Source organism: Lissotriton helveticus, chromosome 2_1, assembly GCF_964261635.1.
Source record: "Lissotriton helveticus chromosome 2_1, aLisHel1.1, whole genome shotgun sequence".
Lineage (NCBI taxonomy): Eukaryota > Metazoa > Chordata > Amphibia > Caudata > Salamandridae > Lissotriton > Lissotriton helveticus.
In genome coordinates, this window is record NC_136059.1 from 318,185,841 (window position 1) to 318,201,941 (window position 16,101).

The 16,101-nt window shown below is 47.8% G+C and overlaps 1 protein-coding gene across 2 annotated transcripts in view; it reads left to right on the forward strand.

Moving 5' to 3' along the window:
- The window catches only part of LOC144817945 (activated RNA polymerase II transcriptional coactivator p15-like), a 115,487-nt gene extending 100,952 nt beyond the window's left edge, over positions 1-14,535 (forward strand). Inside the window, exons 5-6 of one of the 2 annotated variants that reach the window (XR_013607005.1) lie at positions 11,406-13,261; positions 13,317-14,535. Coding sequence is in view for 1 of the 2 variants with exons in the window: in XM_078674912.1 (XP_078531038.1) it covers positions 11,406-11,485 (80 nt within the window). In the remaining variant the exon portion in view is untranslated. Of the gene's footprint in view, positions 1-11,405 lie in introns of both variants that reach the window. The other variant, XM_078674912.1, reaches the window with a different exon arrangement.
- Positions 14,536-16,101: the final 1,566 nt, after the last annotated feature.

A 16,101-nucleotide genomic window follows, 5' to 3' on the forward strand; every position in this document is an offset into this window, starting at 1 on the left:
GCTGGTCGAGCAGACCTTATAAGTCTGCAAAAAAATGAGCAACTGGGTTTGCCATAGCATCATCCCCAGAGACCCCGGAGCCCGCAGCAGCCAACAAATAAAGGATATGGGAACGATGTCTACCATTGGAGCATAGATGGCGGAGTAGTTTACTATCTTTGTCCTCCCACTGAAAGAGCCGGGACTAGGAGGTCAGCCACACTGTCATGACCTCATCGAGCAAGAGAGACGCATGAAGTTTATGCCTGAAGAGCCTAGGGTCGAGGTTATGGGTGTAGCGTCTTTCTAACCAGGATTTGTGTCTCCAGTTCCTGGGCCATCTGCTGTTTACATTTTTATGCAGTCAAGCAACTAATAATCTTCCCCTGCAATGTCGGGTTTAGGGCCTCCCACAGAATACCTGGGGACTGTACTGAGTGGTGGTTGTGGGATAAGTACATCAGGGAAATGAGGGCCACATTCCAAAGGCACCATGAAGACCAGGGTCAGTGGAATGACTGCATTGAGTGGGCCCTACGCAGTGTGAGAGTTACTGGTGAATTATCCGACAGCCCTTGAGGCAGGATTTGTGCACCCAGAGATCTATGAAGGTCAGTTTTCGAGAGAAGGAAATCATCCAAGCTGGAGAAGATATTGTGTGCCCCAGAGTAGAATGTATAGCCTCTGTCCTCTCAGTGGAACCCCTGCCACACATCAGCTAGGCCCAACACCTTTGAGAACGTTTGTATCAGGGAGTGGCAATGCGTGAGGCCATCTCCTCCCCTCTAACCCCCCCCCACCCTGAAACCTATCCATGTACTGCTGTATCACGCAATTCCAATCTCCTCCCAGCACCAAGGGTCCCACTAAAAGAGTCCTAAAGGAAGGAGCGGGTAAGTGGGGACAGTGTGTAAACATTCAGCAGGGTCAGGGTTCCCCAAAAAACTGTCCATTGACGGGAGCATATCAACACCATGGATCAATCCAGGTCTGTCGCACTACATAGAGAAGGTGACCTCGGACCATAGCGGGCCAGGAAAGGAACTCGGTTGCCCAGTAAGTGTTTCCTGTGGAAATAGGAGGGTCAGCATGTATGCCTTTTGCACACCAGAGGACGGCCGCCCTGTTTTCATTTTATCCAACAGGCCATTGATGTTCAAGGATAGCAGCTGAACCCGGCTGAGCTGGATAAGGCCACCCTCAGCTATTGTGTGTTGAGAATGTGGGACTCCTAACAATATGTAGGACAGCGATAGTCTCATGTTGTGGGTGCGCCCTCCACTGAAAGTTAAACAGAAAACAATAACTGCAACCACACAGTATTCGAAAACTCCCCACCCTACCCACTCTACTCCTAGAACCTGAAGTATCTTTCGCTGGGCAGGGCATCCTCCGGCACCAAAAGGGCGACAGCGACACCATGCCACAAAGGATCCCACCCCAACTAAACCTAAAACTGGTGTCAACCGTCCTGTGCCAAGACTGCTACCCCTACGGGCACTAGTGGTTAACACCGGAGGGGGGCTCCCTTCCGCTGGCCTGCACTCTGAAAGAGACACGTTAGTGATAGATTCCTTACCTTAGGATAGCCCCAGGCGTCAGACTGGATCCGGAAATTATTTGCGTAGCAGTACGCATGCGCGTCGGTAGGCGTCGTCCGCAGCTCCGCGTCCCTCATCGGCGTTGTGGGTGCCGTGATGACGTCGTCGGAGTACTTAGGCGCCGCCTCCGCGTGCTGACGTCAGTTCTTTTTTCCACGCCAGCAAGCGCTGATCCAAAAAAAGTGGTACCCTTAGTCTATTTTTGACTAAACTTTTTCGATCCTTTTTGATCTACTTCGAAGTCTGTACGACTCCGACGGTGCCGGTAGGGGTGCCCGGGTTCAAACCCTGCGCCGACTGATGTCGGTTACCGACCCCTATCGCCGGTGTCTTCATTGCTTAGGCCTCGACCACGACGACAAGGCCTGCTCCGACTGTCGAGCCCTGACGTCTAAAGCTAGACGGGAGCGGTCCCGCAAGCGACTCGAGCTCCGGTAGTCGGCCCCGCGCCGCTCGAGGTCCCGGTCCGCGAGAAGGTCGATGGACCGGTCGCGGGGTCAGAGCCACCATGGCTCCGAGAGTCGTCCACGGTCTTCGGGCTCCTCAGGTAAGCACAAGAAGTCAAAGAGACACCATCGCTCTTCTGACTCCCCCCCCGACGCTCGCGCGACACCGCCCACGCGGCTCCGCTGGAGCCGCAGGTGTCGCGGCCTGCTCCATTCCCGCCGGTCCCTGGGCAGAACGCGACGCCGGGGGAGATTGATGACTTCCTCATGGCCATGAGGTCGCTCGCTCCTCAGTCGGGTTCCGCGGCGCCTTCGTGCCAAGCAGTCCCGACTGGGTCCCCACGCGGGCCGGGTGCTTCGGCCCCGGCACCGTCAGGTGCTCCGGTGCCGTCGGCGACTTCGGTCCCGACGCCGCAGGGCCCCACTGGATCCGGTTCCGGATCCGGGTCATCCCCGGTCAACCTTATGACCTCGCCGGCGCCAGCCCCAAGGGTGTCGCCCCCGGCGCCGTCCCAGGACGCCGCCGTCCCTGGTCCTGCCCTCGGTTCGGGTCCGGCGTCGGAGCGGCGCCGCTCTCGACGCCGATGGGAGATTTCTATTTCTATGACCCGGCCCCATCCTTTGAGCCTGAGTACGAGGCGTTGGGTGACGAGGGGGACTGGGAGGAGTCTGAGGACCCTCTGGCTCGTGAGTGTCAGTATTCTACGGACTGGACAGGAGAGCTTGGGGATGCCAGTGGTCTGGACACTTCGCCCGACACTGGTTTTGTCAGCCCCCTCCTCCGTAGCCACGCTAGGAGGGGGCTGCCTATAGCTTGGTGCTGATGAGGGCGGCCAAGGCCTTGGGCCTTGAGCTCCCCGTCGCGGCCGTGAGGACTAACCTCCTCACTTAGGTCCTTAAACCGCAGGCAAGCTCGGCCGAGCCTCTGCTGCCGTTTAATGAGGCCCTATCAGACGTTCTTCTGGGCACTTGATCCAAGCCCGCCACAGGTCCGCCTGTGGATAGGAACGTGGCCAGGGGACCCTTGCTTTCTGTCTACCCACCCCACTCCCGAGAGCCTGTTCATCCAGGCCTCTAATTCCCAGACCGCATTCCCATCGGCTCCCCCCGACCGGGAATCCAAGAGGTACGAGCAATACGGAAAGAGTATTCTCCTCCCTGAGTTTAGGATTGCGGTCAGTCAATACCGCTTGCCTCCTGGGCCGCGTCACCCACTCTCTGTGGGATACGGTCACAGACGTGCTGCCAGAATGCCCGGTGAAGGTCCGGGCTAAACTCGGCCAGGACCTTGTGGAGGGTCGCGATGCGGCGCTTTATTCCATCCGTTGTGGGCTGGAATCACTGGGCAGAGCGATAGCAACGACGGTGGGGATTCGTCGCCACGCCTGGTTGAGGTCTGCCAACTTCTCGGCTGATGTCCAAAACACACTTATGGACATGCCGTTCGATGGCCGTCGCCTCTTTGGCGACAAGGCAGAACCTGCGCTTGAGCGCTTTAAGGACTCCAGGGCTACTGCCAAGTCCTTGGGCCTCTCGGCCCTGCGCCAGCAAACTGCTGCCTTTCGCTCCTTTTGTGGCCAAGGAAGGGGCGCCCCCACACGTTCTGCCAGACATGGGCCGCAGACTACCATCCAGCGCGGTGGCGGATGTGGAAACCGCCGTGGCGGCGGTCGGGGACAACGGCGAGGCCAGTCCACACCTTCCCCTGAAGCATCCGCCTCAAAACCCTCCTAGTCCGTGCTTTCAGGCCCATGTGACGCCAGTGGGGGGCAGGATTCGCCATCACCAACACCACTGGCGCACTGTCACTTCGGACAGGTGGGTGCTGCAAATCGTCCGAAGGGGCTACTCCCTCCCCTTCGAGGCGTCCCCTCCAGCCATGCCACCGCAGTGCCACCGCGTGTCGGGGGATCACTTGAGACTTCTACAAGAGGAAGTTACGGCCCTCTTGGCCAAGGGGGCCATTGAGCGCGTTCCTGGGCCAGAAGTAGGGTGTGGTTGTTACTCCCACTACTTTCTGGTACCCAAGAAGGGCAAAGGGGGCCTACGCCCTATCTTGGACCTACGGAACGTCAACGGCTTCCTCCGGAAGGAGAAGTTCAAGATGCTGACATTGTCTCAGGTCTTAGCTGCCCTAGACCATGGAGACTGGATGGTAGCGTTGGACTTGCAGGACGCTTATTTTCACATCCCCGTCCTGCCGGCGTTACCTGCGGTTCACGGTAGGCCACGAGCACTTTCAGTTTACCGTGCTCCCCTTCGGCCTTACCAGCACCCCACGGGTGTTCACGAAAGTGATGGCGGTGGTCGCAGCTCATTTGCGCAGGTTAGGGTTTCAGTCTTCCCCTACCTCGACGACTGGTTGTTGAAGGCGGGCTCGCCCCAGACAGTCGCCAGCCACCTCCAGACTACGGCCGACCTCCTGCACCTGCTGGGGTTCTCCATCAATGTGCCGAAGTCACACCTGTGTCCCCCTCAGAAGCTCCTCTTCATCGGAGTGGTTCTAGACTCTGCGCAGTTTCGGGTTTATCCTCCCGAACAGCGGGTTCGGGATATTCAGGCTCTGATTCCGATCTTTCAGCCTTTATCCCGAGTCTCGGTCAGGTTGACGCTGCGGCTTCTGGGGCTGATGGCCTCCTGCATCCTTCTGGTGCATCACGCCCGGTGGCGGATGCGGGCTCTGCAGTGGGACCTGAAGTTTCAGTGGGCCCAGCATCAGGGCAACTTGTCTGACCATGTCTTGATCTCGGAGGGCACTGCAAGACAGTTGCAGTGGTGGCTCGCCGACCGCGATTGGGTCAGCGGCAAATCCCTCTCCCTACCCCAACCAGAGCACGTAGTTGTGACGGGCGCGTCCCTCCAGGGCCGGGGGGGGCCACATGGGAGATCAGAGGCCTCTGGTCTCCGGCGGAGTCCCAGCTCCACATCAACCTTCTGCAGCTGCAGGCGATCCGGCTTGCACTGAAGGCATTCCTCCCCTCTGTCCGGGGGAGTGTAGTGCAGGTGTTCACGGACAACACCACTGCCATGTGGTACTGCAACAAACAGGGCGGGGTGGGGTCATGGACCCTATGCCCGGAAGTTCTGCGCCTCTGGCAGTGGCTGGAACATCAGGGCGTGACCCTGATGGTTCAACACCTGGCAGGTTCCCTGAACGCCAGGGCGGACAAACTCAGCTGTCGGTGCATGATGGATCACGAATGGCGTCTGAACTCGGACGTGTCGCAAGGCCTCTTTCAGCAGTGGGGAGAGCCTTGGTTAGATCTATTTGCCACAGAAGAGCACGCGCAATGTCATCTGTTCTGCGCGTTGGAATTTCCAAGGCGGCACTCGCTCGGAGACGCTTTTCGTCGCGAGTGGAGTTGCGGTCTATTGTACACCTTTCCGCCTATACCACTTCTGCCCAGAGTGCTGAAGAAGATCAGGCGCGACCGGGCCCAGGTTATCCTTGTGGCTCCGGACTGGGCACGAAGATATTGGTATCCAGAGCTACTCAGCATGTCTGTCGATCCCAAGATTCGTCTGCCTCTTCAGGAGGACCTTCTGTCGCAGCAGCAGGGGACGGTCCTCCACCCGAACCTGTGCAGTCTCCACCTCCATGCTTGGAGATTGAGCTGCGACAGTTGAGGCCATTTGACTTGCCTCCTGAAGCTCGTAATTACATTCTGGCAGCCAGGCGTCCCTCCACAAAGTCGGTATACGCCTGCAGGTGGAACAGATGTGTGGCATGGTGCACAGCAAAGGCTGTGGATCCACTCTCTGCCCCCCTTTCTGAGGTTCTCCTCTTCCTTCTTTCTCTAGCCCAGCAGGGCTCTGCTCTGGGCACTACCAAGGGCTACCTTTCTGCCCTTTCCGCCTTCTTACGGCTACCTGATCAGCCTTCTTTGTTCAAGTCCCCGATTGTTAACAGATTCTTAAAGGGCATCACTCATATGTTCCCTCCTGTTCCTTTCGTGATGCCCCAGTGGGACTTGAACCTGGTTTTAACTTACCTGATGTGCGCTCCTTTTGAGCCACTTCATAACTGTCCTCTCCATCTTCTTACACTTAAGACTGCTTTCCTGGTTGCCATCACCTCTGCCAAGAGAGTGAGTGAGCTCCAGGCTCTTTCCTCTAAACCTCCTTTCCTTTCTGTCCATCCAGACAAGGTTGTGTTGCGGACAAGACCCTCTTTCCTGCCCAAGGTAGTCACAGCCTTCCACATTGGGCAGTCCATCACCTTGCCCACCTTCTTTCCGCCTCCGCATCCCTTGAAAGAGGAAGAGAGGCTCCACCGTCTGGACCCAAAACGTGCGCTCTCATACTATCTGGATCGCACACGCCAGTTCCGGGTGGATGACCAACTCTTTGTTGGTTACGTGGGCGCTAAGAAAGGATGGGCGGTGCACAAACAGACCATATCTCGGTGGATCGTGTTGTGCATCCAGGCGTGCTACTCTTTGGCTAAAAAGGAACATCCTGTTGGGCTGAGGGCCTATTCCACTCGGGCCACGGCGACTACTACTGCCCTGGGCCGGGGGATATTCTAAGGTAAGGAATCTATCACTAACTAATGTCTCTTACAGATATATCGTTACACAAGTAGTAACTTGTGCGTCATGCTGGCAGGCCCCAACACAGTCAGAGGTAAAGAAACTGGGGCCCGTAAGTACTCTTGCCCAGGCATTGTCAAAACAGGTTCATAGTTCTGCCACATCCCACGAGTCTATGGTGAGAGGCCCCCTTTGACCCATCAGGGCCATCGAAGGAGGCAAGGAGGATAATGTCATGGCAACCCTGGTAGACACCAGCATGGATACAACCAGGTCTCTGTGGGGGTCCTTGGTCTCCGCCGAGACGCTTGGATTCCTGCACCATGAGGAAAGTGAGCAGTTCCTGCGCCTCCCTGTTTCTCGTGTGTCATGGGCAGCCTACTCTCACTGTAGAAACACAGTGTTATATTATAGATGTCTGCAATTAGTGGGTGACCCCATACCTGCCATACATAGGTAGTTGTTCTACATCTCAGGCAGCTACGCTCTCTCACGTCTCGGGACCTTTGCTCTGTGAGAATGTGTCCGATCTCTTTTCAAAACGACAACCTTATATGATGAGAACAGCAGCTGGATTTTGTTTTATATTGTCTAGATGTTGGTGTCCGACTAAAGGGAAAACAGAGCACAATCTTTTTCACCCTTGTATGAAATGTTCTGTCTTAATCCTAGAAGAAGAACCAAACAACAAAACAAGTGCAGCTGATTTGAAAAATAAATGTGTTGTGTTCTTTTGTAACGTGGCAAAGCAAATGCTGGCTATTACGTGCAATTAGGCTAACATAAGGGAGGAAATACATTGGGCCTCAGTAAAATACACAACACCATCGGTCAAGTGGGGAGGGGGTGCGTTCAAAGCAGCACGGCTCGCCGGTCCACTGGAAGACTTTGGAGTAGCAAAGAAGAAGGTTTGGGATTGAAAGATCACTTGGAGTTTAGCATGGAACAACAATATTTTGCAAATGTTGAGGCTATGGAGCTTCTTCGAGAAATGAGCGACCTTGGTCTTGGACCAGCTTGTTATGATCCAGGAATATCATGATGTGGTGAGATTAAAACCGGAGTGAGTCCTGCGAACGAACGTGATGGAGGATGGCATCCTTATCTAGGTAGTTGAGGATGCATGCAATCGGGTGGGTCCCCCGGGGGTGGTTTCTTAGCCAGAATTCTGTGTGCTCTCTCAATGACCAAATAGGAGAATAAGGAAGCAGCGGGCATGATAGAACGGATCGATTGAAATAGGAACTTTCGGGTGAGGATCCTTTCAACCCTATGGGAAACCCACGAAACGAAGGTCATTCTGGTGGGCCCGCCCCTCCGCTTCTTCCCCACTCACGGCCAGGCCCCTGGAAACAGAGGATGAGTATGAAAGTTTTTGTTTCATCTCATACATCGCATTCTCTATAGTGGAGAACCTAGTCTGTGCTTCTGTGATCCGGTCAGCTGCCTTACACAAGTCTTGACTCAGTTACATCACGTCGGATCCCACCACACCTATCTTTGGCTCCAGAGTAATGCATGATTGATTTATCCCCTCCAGGATTGCGCTTGTGTCCGAGTCATAAATATGCCAATTAGGACTATTTTAGGGGTCTGACCACATGCACTCAGCATTGGACAGCAGTGTTCCAGTGCACAGGGTAAAACAAAAAGCATTTACAATGTTATAGGTCTCGCAATGACATTATTTTGAGCTATTGACATTGTAAATGACATTGATTTTTTAAATTTTGTTATTCTTCTGTAAAACATAAAAGCATTTGCTATTGACTATTAACATTGCAAATGACAATGCATTTTATTTTTGTTTTTAAAACATAAGTAAAGGGCATTGGTATTTATAATGCCAATAGCTTAACCCCTTCACTGCGGCGGCTATTCCGCAGCAGTGCTAAGGGGGCGGGGCGGCCGTGCGGCGGGCGCATGCTGGTGACGGAACCGCTCCGTCACCAGCTGCGGTTGCGCTGTGCTCATGACGGAGCGGACCACTTGAGAGTGCTATCGACAAATCAGACATTTGCAGAATGAAAAGTATTATGTGAGTCCAGCCACTGAAACGGATCCTAGAACCAGTTTTCTACTTTTCTTCGGTCAGTCCCTGTGGTGAGGTAGCTGTCTGGTCCAAAGCTCTGTGAATAACTCAGTTAACAAAAATGTTTTGATTGAAGATAATTTGAAACAGGTAGACGCTGTGGGCTGTTGTAGTTCCAGATTCTCTGATACTTCTTGTAAGTCTCTTATGGGTGTTACTTGTTAAGGAACAAACCCTCGGTAAAACGGTGTTTCCTTGGAGTGAAAAGGTCTTTGAAGTATTTGAGTGGCCGCTATAACTCGAGATGGCACCCCACAGTATTAACATGTAAGGTTGGAATAAATCCCGGGTGAAGGGTTGATTGTAGGACCTAAGAAAAACAAGCTGGCTCTGCGGAGCCGACGGGAGGGGGGAAGTTGGGGGGATGGGCGGAAAAAATTGAAAGAGCGCGATGCGTGCTGCCAGCCTCCGGGGACAGGAGATGTGCACGCGTACGGAGTGCACATCTCCTGTCCGCACGTGCCACCTCCTGTCTCCCTTCGGCACAGAAAACGGCAGCAATAGAGGCTCACAAGGCGAAGCAGCGCATGCGCTGTGTTCACTAGCGAGACCTAAAAACGTAACATCAGTCCAAACCAAAATAATTGCCATGATCATGCTAAAAATAGGCATTTCCTTACAGGTAGCCTTTCTGAAATCTGTAAGCATCACAGAGCAGTGTCTGCAGTGTAACGAGGGATTATACTTGGTTTATTCATGAGATTTTACTAAACTGATACAAGTTTTACCCACAATGTGTTCAATGTTCACCCTATTTGGCGAGAAGAGTGACTATAAACGTATTGTAGTTAGGTAATAAGTTTCTATATTTGGCATTTGTAGTCTGATTCTTCATGTCTGGCAATCTTCATAGAGCAATGTAAAATTAAAGTACTGGGTGTTTTGTTGTTTTTCTCTGCAATCTTGCTTAAGTGTGTTATATGTTCAAACAAAAAAGACACAACGTGGTGGGAGGGTCCAAGGGAGATTTAAGGACCAGAACGTGTATTATCCCCATACAACTAACATTAATAAACCATGGTATCCATGGGTCTAACAGGTTACTAAGAGCACAGAAAGAATTCTCTCACAAGCAAGAAAAAACTCAGCCAAATACAGGAAAGTCCTTTTTTAAGGACGGAATCCCATCACCCACCGAGGTGGCATGCTTCATCATCTGGGATCTCCTATCGGCTGTAACACCTAGTAGGGCCAGGGGCTACAACCCCCTCACTGTGAGGGAGGAGCTCAGGGATGTTTTAGATCCTACTCTTTCCTAGGATCTACTAAGATCCACCAGATGTGAAGTGGAAGATGTAATATCTGAGTGATAGACGCAGTGCAAAAAAAGGGGAATGTGAATGTGAGATAAAACTAACTACCAAGCTAAAAAATCTGTATTGGTTATCTCTCGGTGTCAGGATTACAAATAGTGCTGGTGCAGTTTGAAAATAATAACTGCAATTGCCCGGTAAATGGGTCTACATGTTTCGACCATCATAACCTAACAGATTGTCTCGGCCTTCCTCAGGACCTAGATCTTTTATGCTACTGCGTAATAAAGTGAAGCAAGAAAATTTTTTGTGAAAACAGTGTAACTGTTCAGATAAACCTGATACAAACTATACCCCCAGCAGTCTCAATTGGAGAATCATTATATACTGGTGAACCTGTGTGAAAAGAGAAATAGAAGAGGAATCCGATGCGTGTGTGAAAGAATGAGTCGCGCATACGTCATTTTCTTAAATACATACAAATGTTATTTCAAAGAAAATTTCAAAAAGTTAACTTACCCGTAGATTACAAGTAAGAGACTTCACCTACCCTGGCAACAGCTCAGGACATGAGGCACCACTCTAGAAAAAATATGTGTTTGACAGAAGTTAGACTTAAAGATATAGTCATAACATAATATAGACCATTTAAAATTTGTTTCTGCTAAAAACCAAAATGGAAACCAAATGAGGTAAATATGGACATTGGTGGCCAGGAATCTGCAATATTTATTAATCACTGAAAAGGGCCAACATGAAAACAGAGAGTCAAGAGCCCTCTCTCTTTAATTGGATGTAATAACCCTTCCTTGGAAACAACAACTCTTGTTTACCACAATATGGATAATGAGCCAATCGTTTAGGAACAAGAGGCCAGAATACCACCTCACATTCCAGTCACGAAGGGCTGCAAAATCCTGCTGCCTATAAAGATAATTTATTCAAGGTTAGCAAAATAGTAATCATTGCTCAAAACAGTCCACAAACCAATGGGAATACCGTGTTGAAGTTGGTAAAAACTAGTGCCTTTATGATATAGCCCATAAAAATAAAGTACATTCCGAGCAAGTGTATCATCTCAATATGACTTATGCCAGGAATTTCAACAAAACAGTGCATGTTTGGCAGAGCAGTGAAAAACAGGCCCAGTGTGGTGTTTAGTCAATCACGGATTGTCCGTGATTTCACTGTGCCTATTTTTCACTGCTCTGCCAAACATGCACTGTTTTGTTGTAATTCCTGTCATAAGTCATATTGATATGTCTAGTTTTTACAGCCGGGAGGAGATCCCAGATGATGAAGCATGCCACCTCGGTGGGTGATGGGATTCCGTCCTTAAAAAGGGACTTTCCTGTGTTTGGTTGAGGTTTTTCTTACTTGTGTGACAATTCTTTCTGGGTTCTTAGTAACCTGTTAGACCCACGGATATCATAGTTTGTTGGTATATGTTCAAACAAACCTTAATCATATAAACCTAAACCAATTTCTTTGTTGCATTACAGGGATTTCTCTGAACCCAGAGCAGTGGAATCAGCTGAAGGAACAGATATCCGAGATTGATGATGCTGTAAAAAATCTGTAAACCGTGCACAATGGGTGCTCAGTTTTAGAAATTTTAAAAGGACTTTTTACTTTGGCTTTTGTTTTATATCTTTTTATTAAAAATGTTAAGGTTAATATTGTTTTGTGTGCAGTAAGTGTTCACCGAGTGAAACTTGTTTGTGTGGATATTTTTGTAACCATCACGAATGTTCACCTACTTCCCTACACTCATCCGGTGAAACTGGATATTGATTTATGCATAGTGATTTAAAGATTTCTGGATGGAGGTCAGGTATGTTTACGTGAGACATCTTAAACATTTATCCATTTATTAAGTATGAGATCGTGCAGGAGGCCCTGAGTTGCATTTCCTCACTAAAGCCATTTATTTTCACCATTTTGTATGCTGACATTCCAAGATGCTTGTTTACAGGCTTGCATTTACACCACATGTGGGTGTAGGCTGAAAAAATATTACTGTTATCTCCCTACTACACACTTCAAGATCAGACATTCATCTCCTGTAAGATTACAGATAACAGAATAAAGGCTTAAAGAAGATGTATTTAGTTTGGCTTAGTTTACAGCATGATCAGACAAGTTGTTTTATCTCGAACTGAAAACGGAAGATTTGAGGCCTTCTGCCATCTCATGCCCCTCTCTCCAACTAGTGTGTTTCTTTGTGCCTGACCTTTAAGAGGAGTGTAGGACACGGAGATTGCATCACGTGTATTGGAAATTCAGTGTGATATTGAGGTTTTCTAGAAATGCAAATCATAGGCAACTGCTGCAGTCATACCCAACTGTATCTGGGTATGTAAAATAGTTTCAGCATTGCAGCACTATCGTATACATATAGCTCTTGGTAATTTATAGGCTTGCAAAAACATGATGACAGCTCCCTTCTTTGGAAAATAGTGCTTGACTCGATCATTTTATAATCACATATGTACTTCATGAAAAAAACTTTATGTACTCAATCAACTGTTGCGTAGATATTAAAGGAGTTCTATCTAATTAAGCTCTCACCAGTCCACAAAGTCACTGGATTAATTTGATATCTAAATGGTCCTCGATTTCAATTTAGCCTTTTCTCTATTTTGGCTGTGTGAGGTAGAGCTTTACTGTGAGGGTGGTCAGTAGGTGGAGCATGGATGTCTGCTTTCAAACCTGTACACTCGAGTTTAGTATCAGTGACTTTAAATAAAAAAAAGTGTTTAAAATCTTTTTCGTATGTGTGAATATACTTTAAAAAAATATCATCTTAATAGTTTTGAGATGTACTTATTGGAGAATTTTTGCGTCTACCCCTTCCCTTGCACACTTCTGCAACACTCCTCGCTTCCCCAACTTTCCTGCAAGCCTCATCACAGTACCTTATCTCTCCTCTGTCATGCATTACTAATGATGGCAGTAGCCTCACTTTCCCCATTTTCCTCTTCTCTTCTTCTGCACAATATATTATAAAACTCAAATGCTGTAGAATGCTCTGTTGCTTAATTGTTAGGCTCATTCTATAGGAGATGTACATCTGCTACAAGTCATAGCGCATAGAATTATGCTGTAAAAAAAGTGCTACAAATTAAGAGCTATTTTGCCATATTTGCAATAGTGCAATAGGCACACATACAGGACCTGATTACGATGTTGAGCAGACAACACTGTTGCGGTTTGGAACTGCCTGACCTTAGGTCGATTGTTCCGACCACATGATTACTGTGCGACTGCCCTATGGTCGCAAAAATCGATTTTCCAATGGAAGCTTATGCGGCAGGCGGAAAAGGCCTGCAGCACAACCTTCAGTTGAAAAATGGATGTTTGTTAACATCCCTGCAAATGTGGCACCATGCGGTGCCTGCCACATGGTGCAGGGATGTTTAGGGGGGGGGCACCATAGGTGCCTCCCAGGCCCCATTGCGGAGGGCCAGAGGATATGGCGGCCCTGCTAGGGGCCCCCAGTGTCGCTTTCCGACAGCCTTACTATGTCGGAAAGGCCGACATTGAATGGCTGTCGGAAACTGATATTGTAATCCCAACAGCGGAACTTCTGTCATTAAGGGATTATCCTGTCTTTTCGATGCACCGACGGGCTATGTGAGCACGTTGGAATCCCCCGCAGATTTAACTCACACTGCCGTCATCCTAATATGGTGGTCTGACAGTAAACCTACTATGTCGGCGGAAAGCCTCCGACCGCTGATTGGAGGCTTTCCGCCCATCATCAACGAGGCCCACAGTGTCTTAACCCTGCTTATGTTATATCATTTAGAGGTTACTTAAAGAACGCTTGTTCACCACATGTTCAGTAGCTCTAGACCACTACAATAAAGAACCGAACCTGAGAAGTAGTCTAGAAGGCCTGACTTTGGGATTACTAAATCCAGATCTGAATTTGATTTAATAAAAACATGTTTGCTATTTTGGATATTATGAACACTTCTGCATTAAAATGACAACATTGCACTTAACAGAACTTTATTTTTCTGTGCTTGAGACACTGGGGTCCGAATTAGGCCTCAACTGCATTTTTATTTTTGGAAGCCACGATAACAATGTTTTCATTCTTCTGTTCTCCGCATGGAACCAAAATGAGCACACGAATGCTTTGTATTGACATTCTGTTTTCAAAGAATCATTTCAGAAGCTTTAGCAACATTCAAGGCTTTTCCTGCCTTATGACTTCCATTGTTTTGTAACTAGTTTGTACTGCCTCATCTAATGACACTAGATTAGAATAGGACACATTATTATGCAGTTAAGAGGCTGGTGATAGAATGGTGGTATTAGATGACGTATAATTCTGTATTATGATTTGTCAATTCATTGCTAAGCATCTCCTTATGCTTACTGCGATATCTATTGACTTCTATGGTGAATTTGGTTATATATTAGCTAAGAACTCGGGAGGTGAGCCAAGCTTCTGTTTCATTGTCTGTTCGTTTTATGATTTTGACTTTAAATATTTTTGCCTTGACTTTGTCGTTTACTGCTTCATTTGATTGCTAATTCCTTATACTGATTTATTTTGTATCTACTTTTTGCATTTTGTATTGCCCCTGACTTATTTTAATAAACCTTTATTCTAATGTATTGATTTGTATTTGGGTGCTACTTATGGACACATTGCCTTATACATGCTTGATGTGCAAAAGTGCTTTATTTGATAGTATAGGACCAACACGAATAAGTTAGTTGTGGCGGAATGAAATGTTCTTCTGGCACAGTTTCATTTGTTTTTTCTTTGAATGCTGCAGAGAGTTCATGCCGGACTCTATGAACAGTACAGACCAGTTTAAATTGAACATGTTCTCTTATAGAGGAGGCGATTGGCATGAAAGAATCTTGAGTCTCTGATGACAAAGCAAACTGCCTCATTTTGAATATGTATTGACTTTCCTCAGTAATTATAAGCGATAGGAGCAGGTAGAAAACACTGAGGCTACACGATCATTCTTGGACAAATCTAAGTCAATTTTCACAAATGTATTCAGGGTAGGGAGATCACATTCCTCGGCAGCGGCGTAGGAAGGGGGTGTGGTGTGTGTGGGCCGCCACGGGTGTCATCACCTAGGGGGGTTACAAAATGGCAAAAATATGTGTTTTTAAAATAAAGTAAAACATTTTTGGCTCCCAACACTTTTTTGGGAAAAAATAATATTATTTAAAATGAGTGGTGCGCAACAAAGAAAAAAATAGAAAGGCAAAGCTTTAAGTATTTTATTTTTCCTTTTAATAATTTCAATGTGTGTGGGGGGTGAAAAGAAATGTTCCCCACCACGTAACACCTGACCTTGCTACGCCACTGCTCCTCGGGGAGGAGTAGTTATATAGCCAGAGGTGTGTTTCCCATTAACCACTAGGACTTCAGTTTTGTCTGTGTTTAATTCAAGCCTGTTACTTCCCATCCAATTCCATACATTACTGCAAAGAATGGCTCGAAGGTAAATCACCATCTAATTGTACTAGCAGCTCCGTATCATTAGGTTACATATACATGTTAATTCCCATTGTTTTTTTTGCGTGAGCCAAGGTCTCTCATATGTTTTGTAAGGATAAGGAGAGAATGCAGCGCCATTGAAGCCAATGTTTAGGCTTTCTGGTGTTTGTTTTAACCCAAAAAAGGCAGATTTGAAGCAGGAGCTGCTCATTTATTATTTACTGCTCAGGCAAAATATATAATTTATAAAAGCCATGGGCCCCATAAGTGCCCATGGCTTTTATAAATGACATATTTTCTTGCTGGTGGTACCCTTAGAACGGACTGGGGCACCACCAAACTTTTCAGTCTTAGATCACAGATCTGTATATAAACACAATAATATCACCTCTTTGTACACACTGGTTTACAAACGATTTTAAAACCTTTTGCCACTTTCGTAATACGCGATACATATAAAATTGACAATTATTGTATAGAATACATAATAGATATTTCTATTGAACTTCATGGATAGAAAACTTCATGGTATATTTTCATACTCTCGTGCTATAATTTCAGAAATTGTGAACACAGCCACTCAAGTTTATATACAGTTCTACATGTGGTATATTATACTCCAGTGTGTACATCTAATATATATTAAAAACAATACATATTTTTTGTCCTTATGTCAACGCGTTTCAGTGTGTCTTGTGATTTCTTAAACACCTTCATCA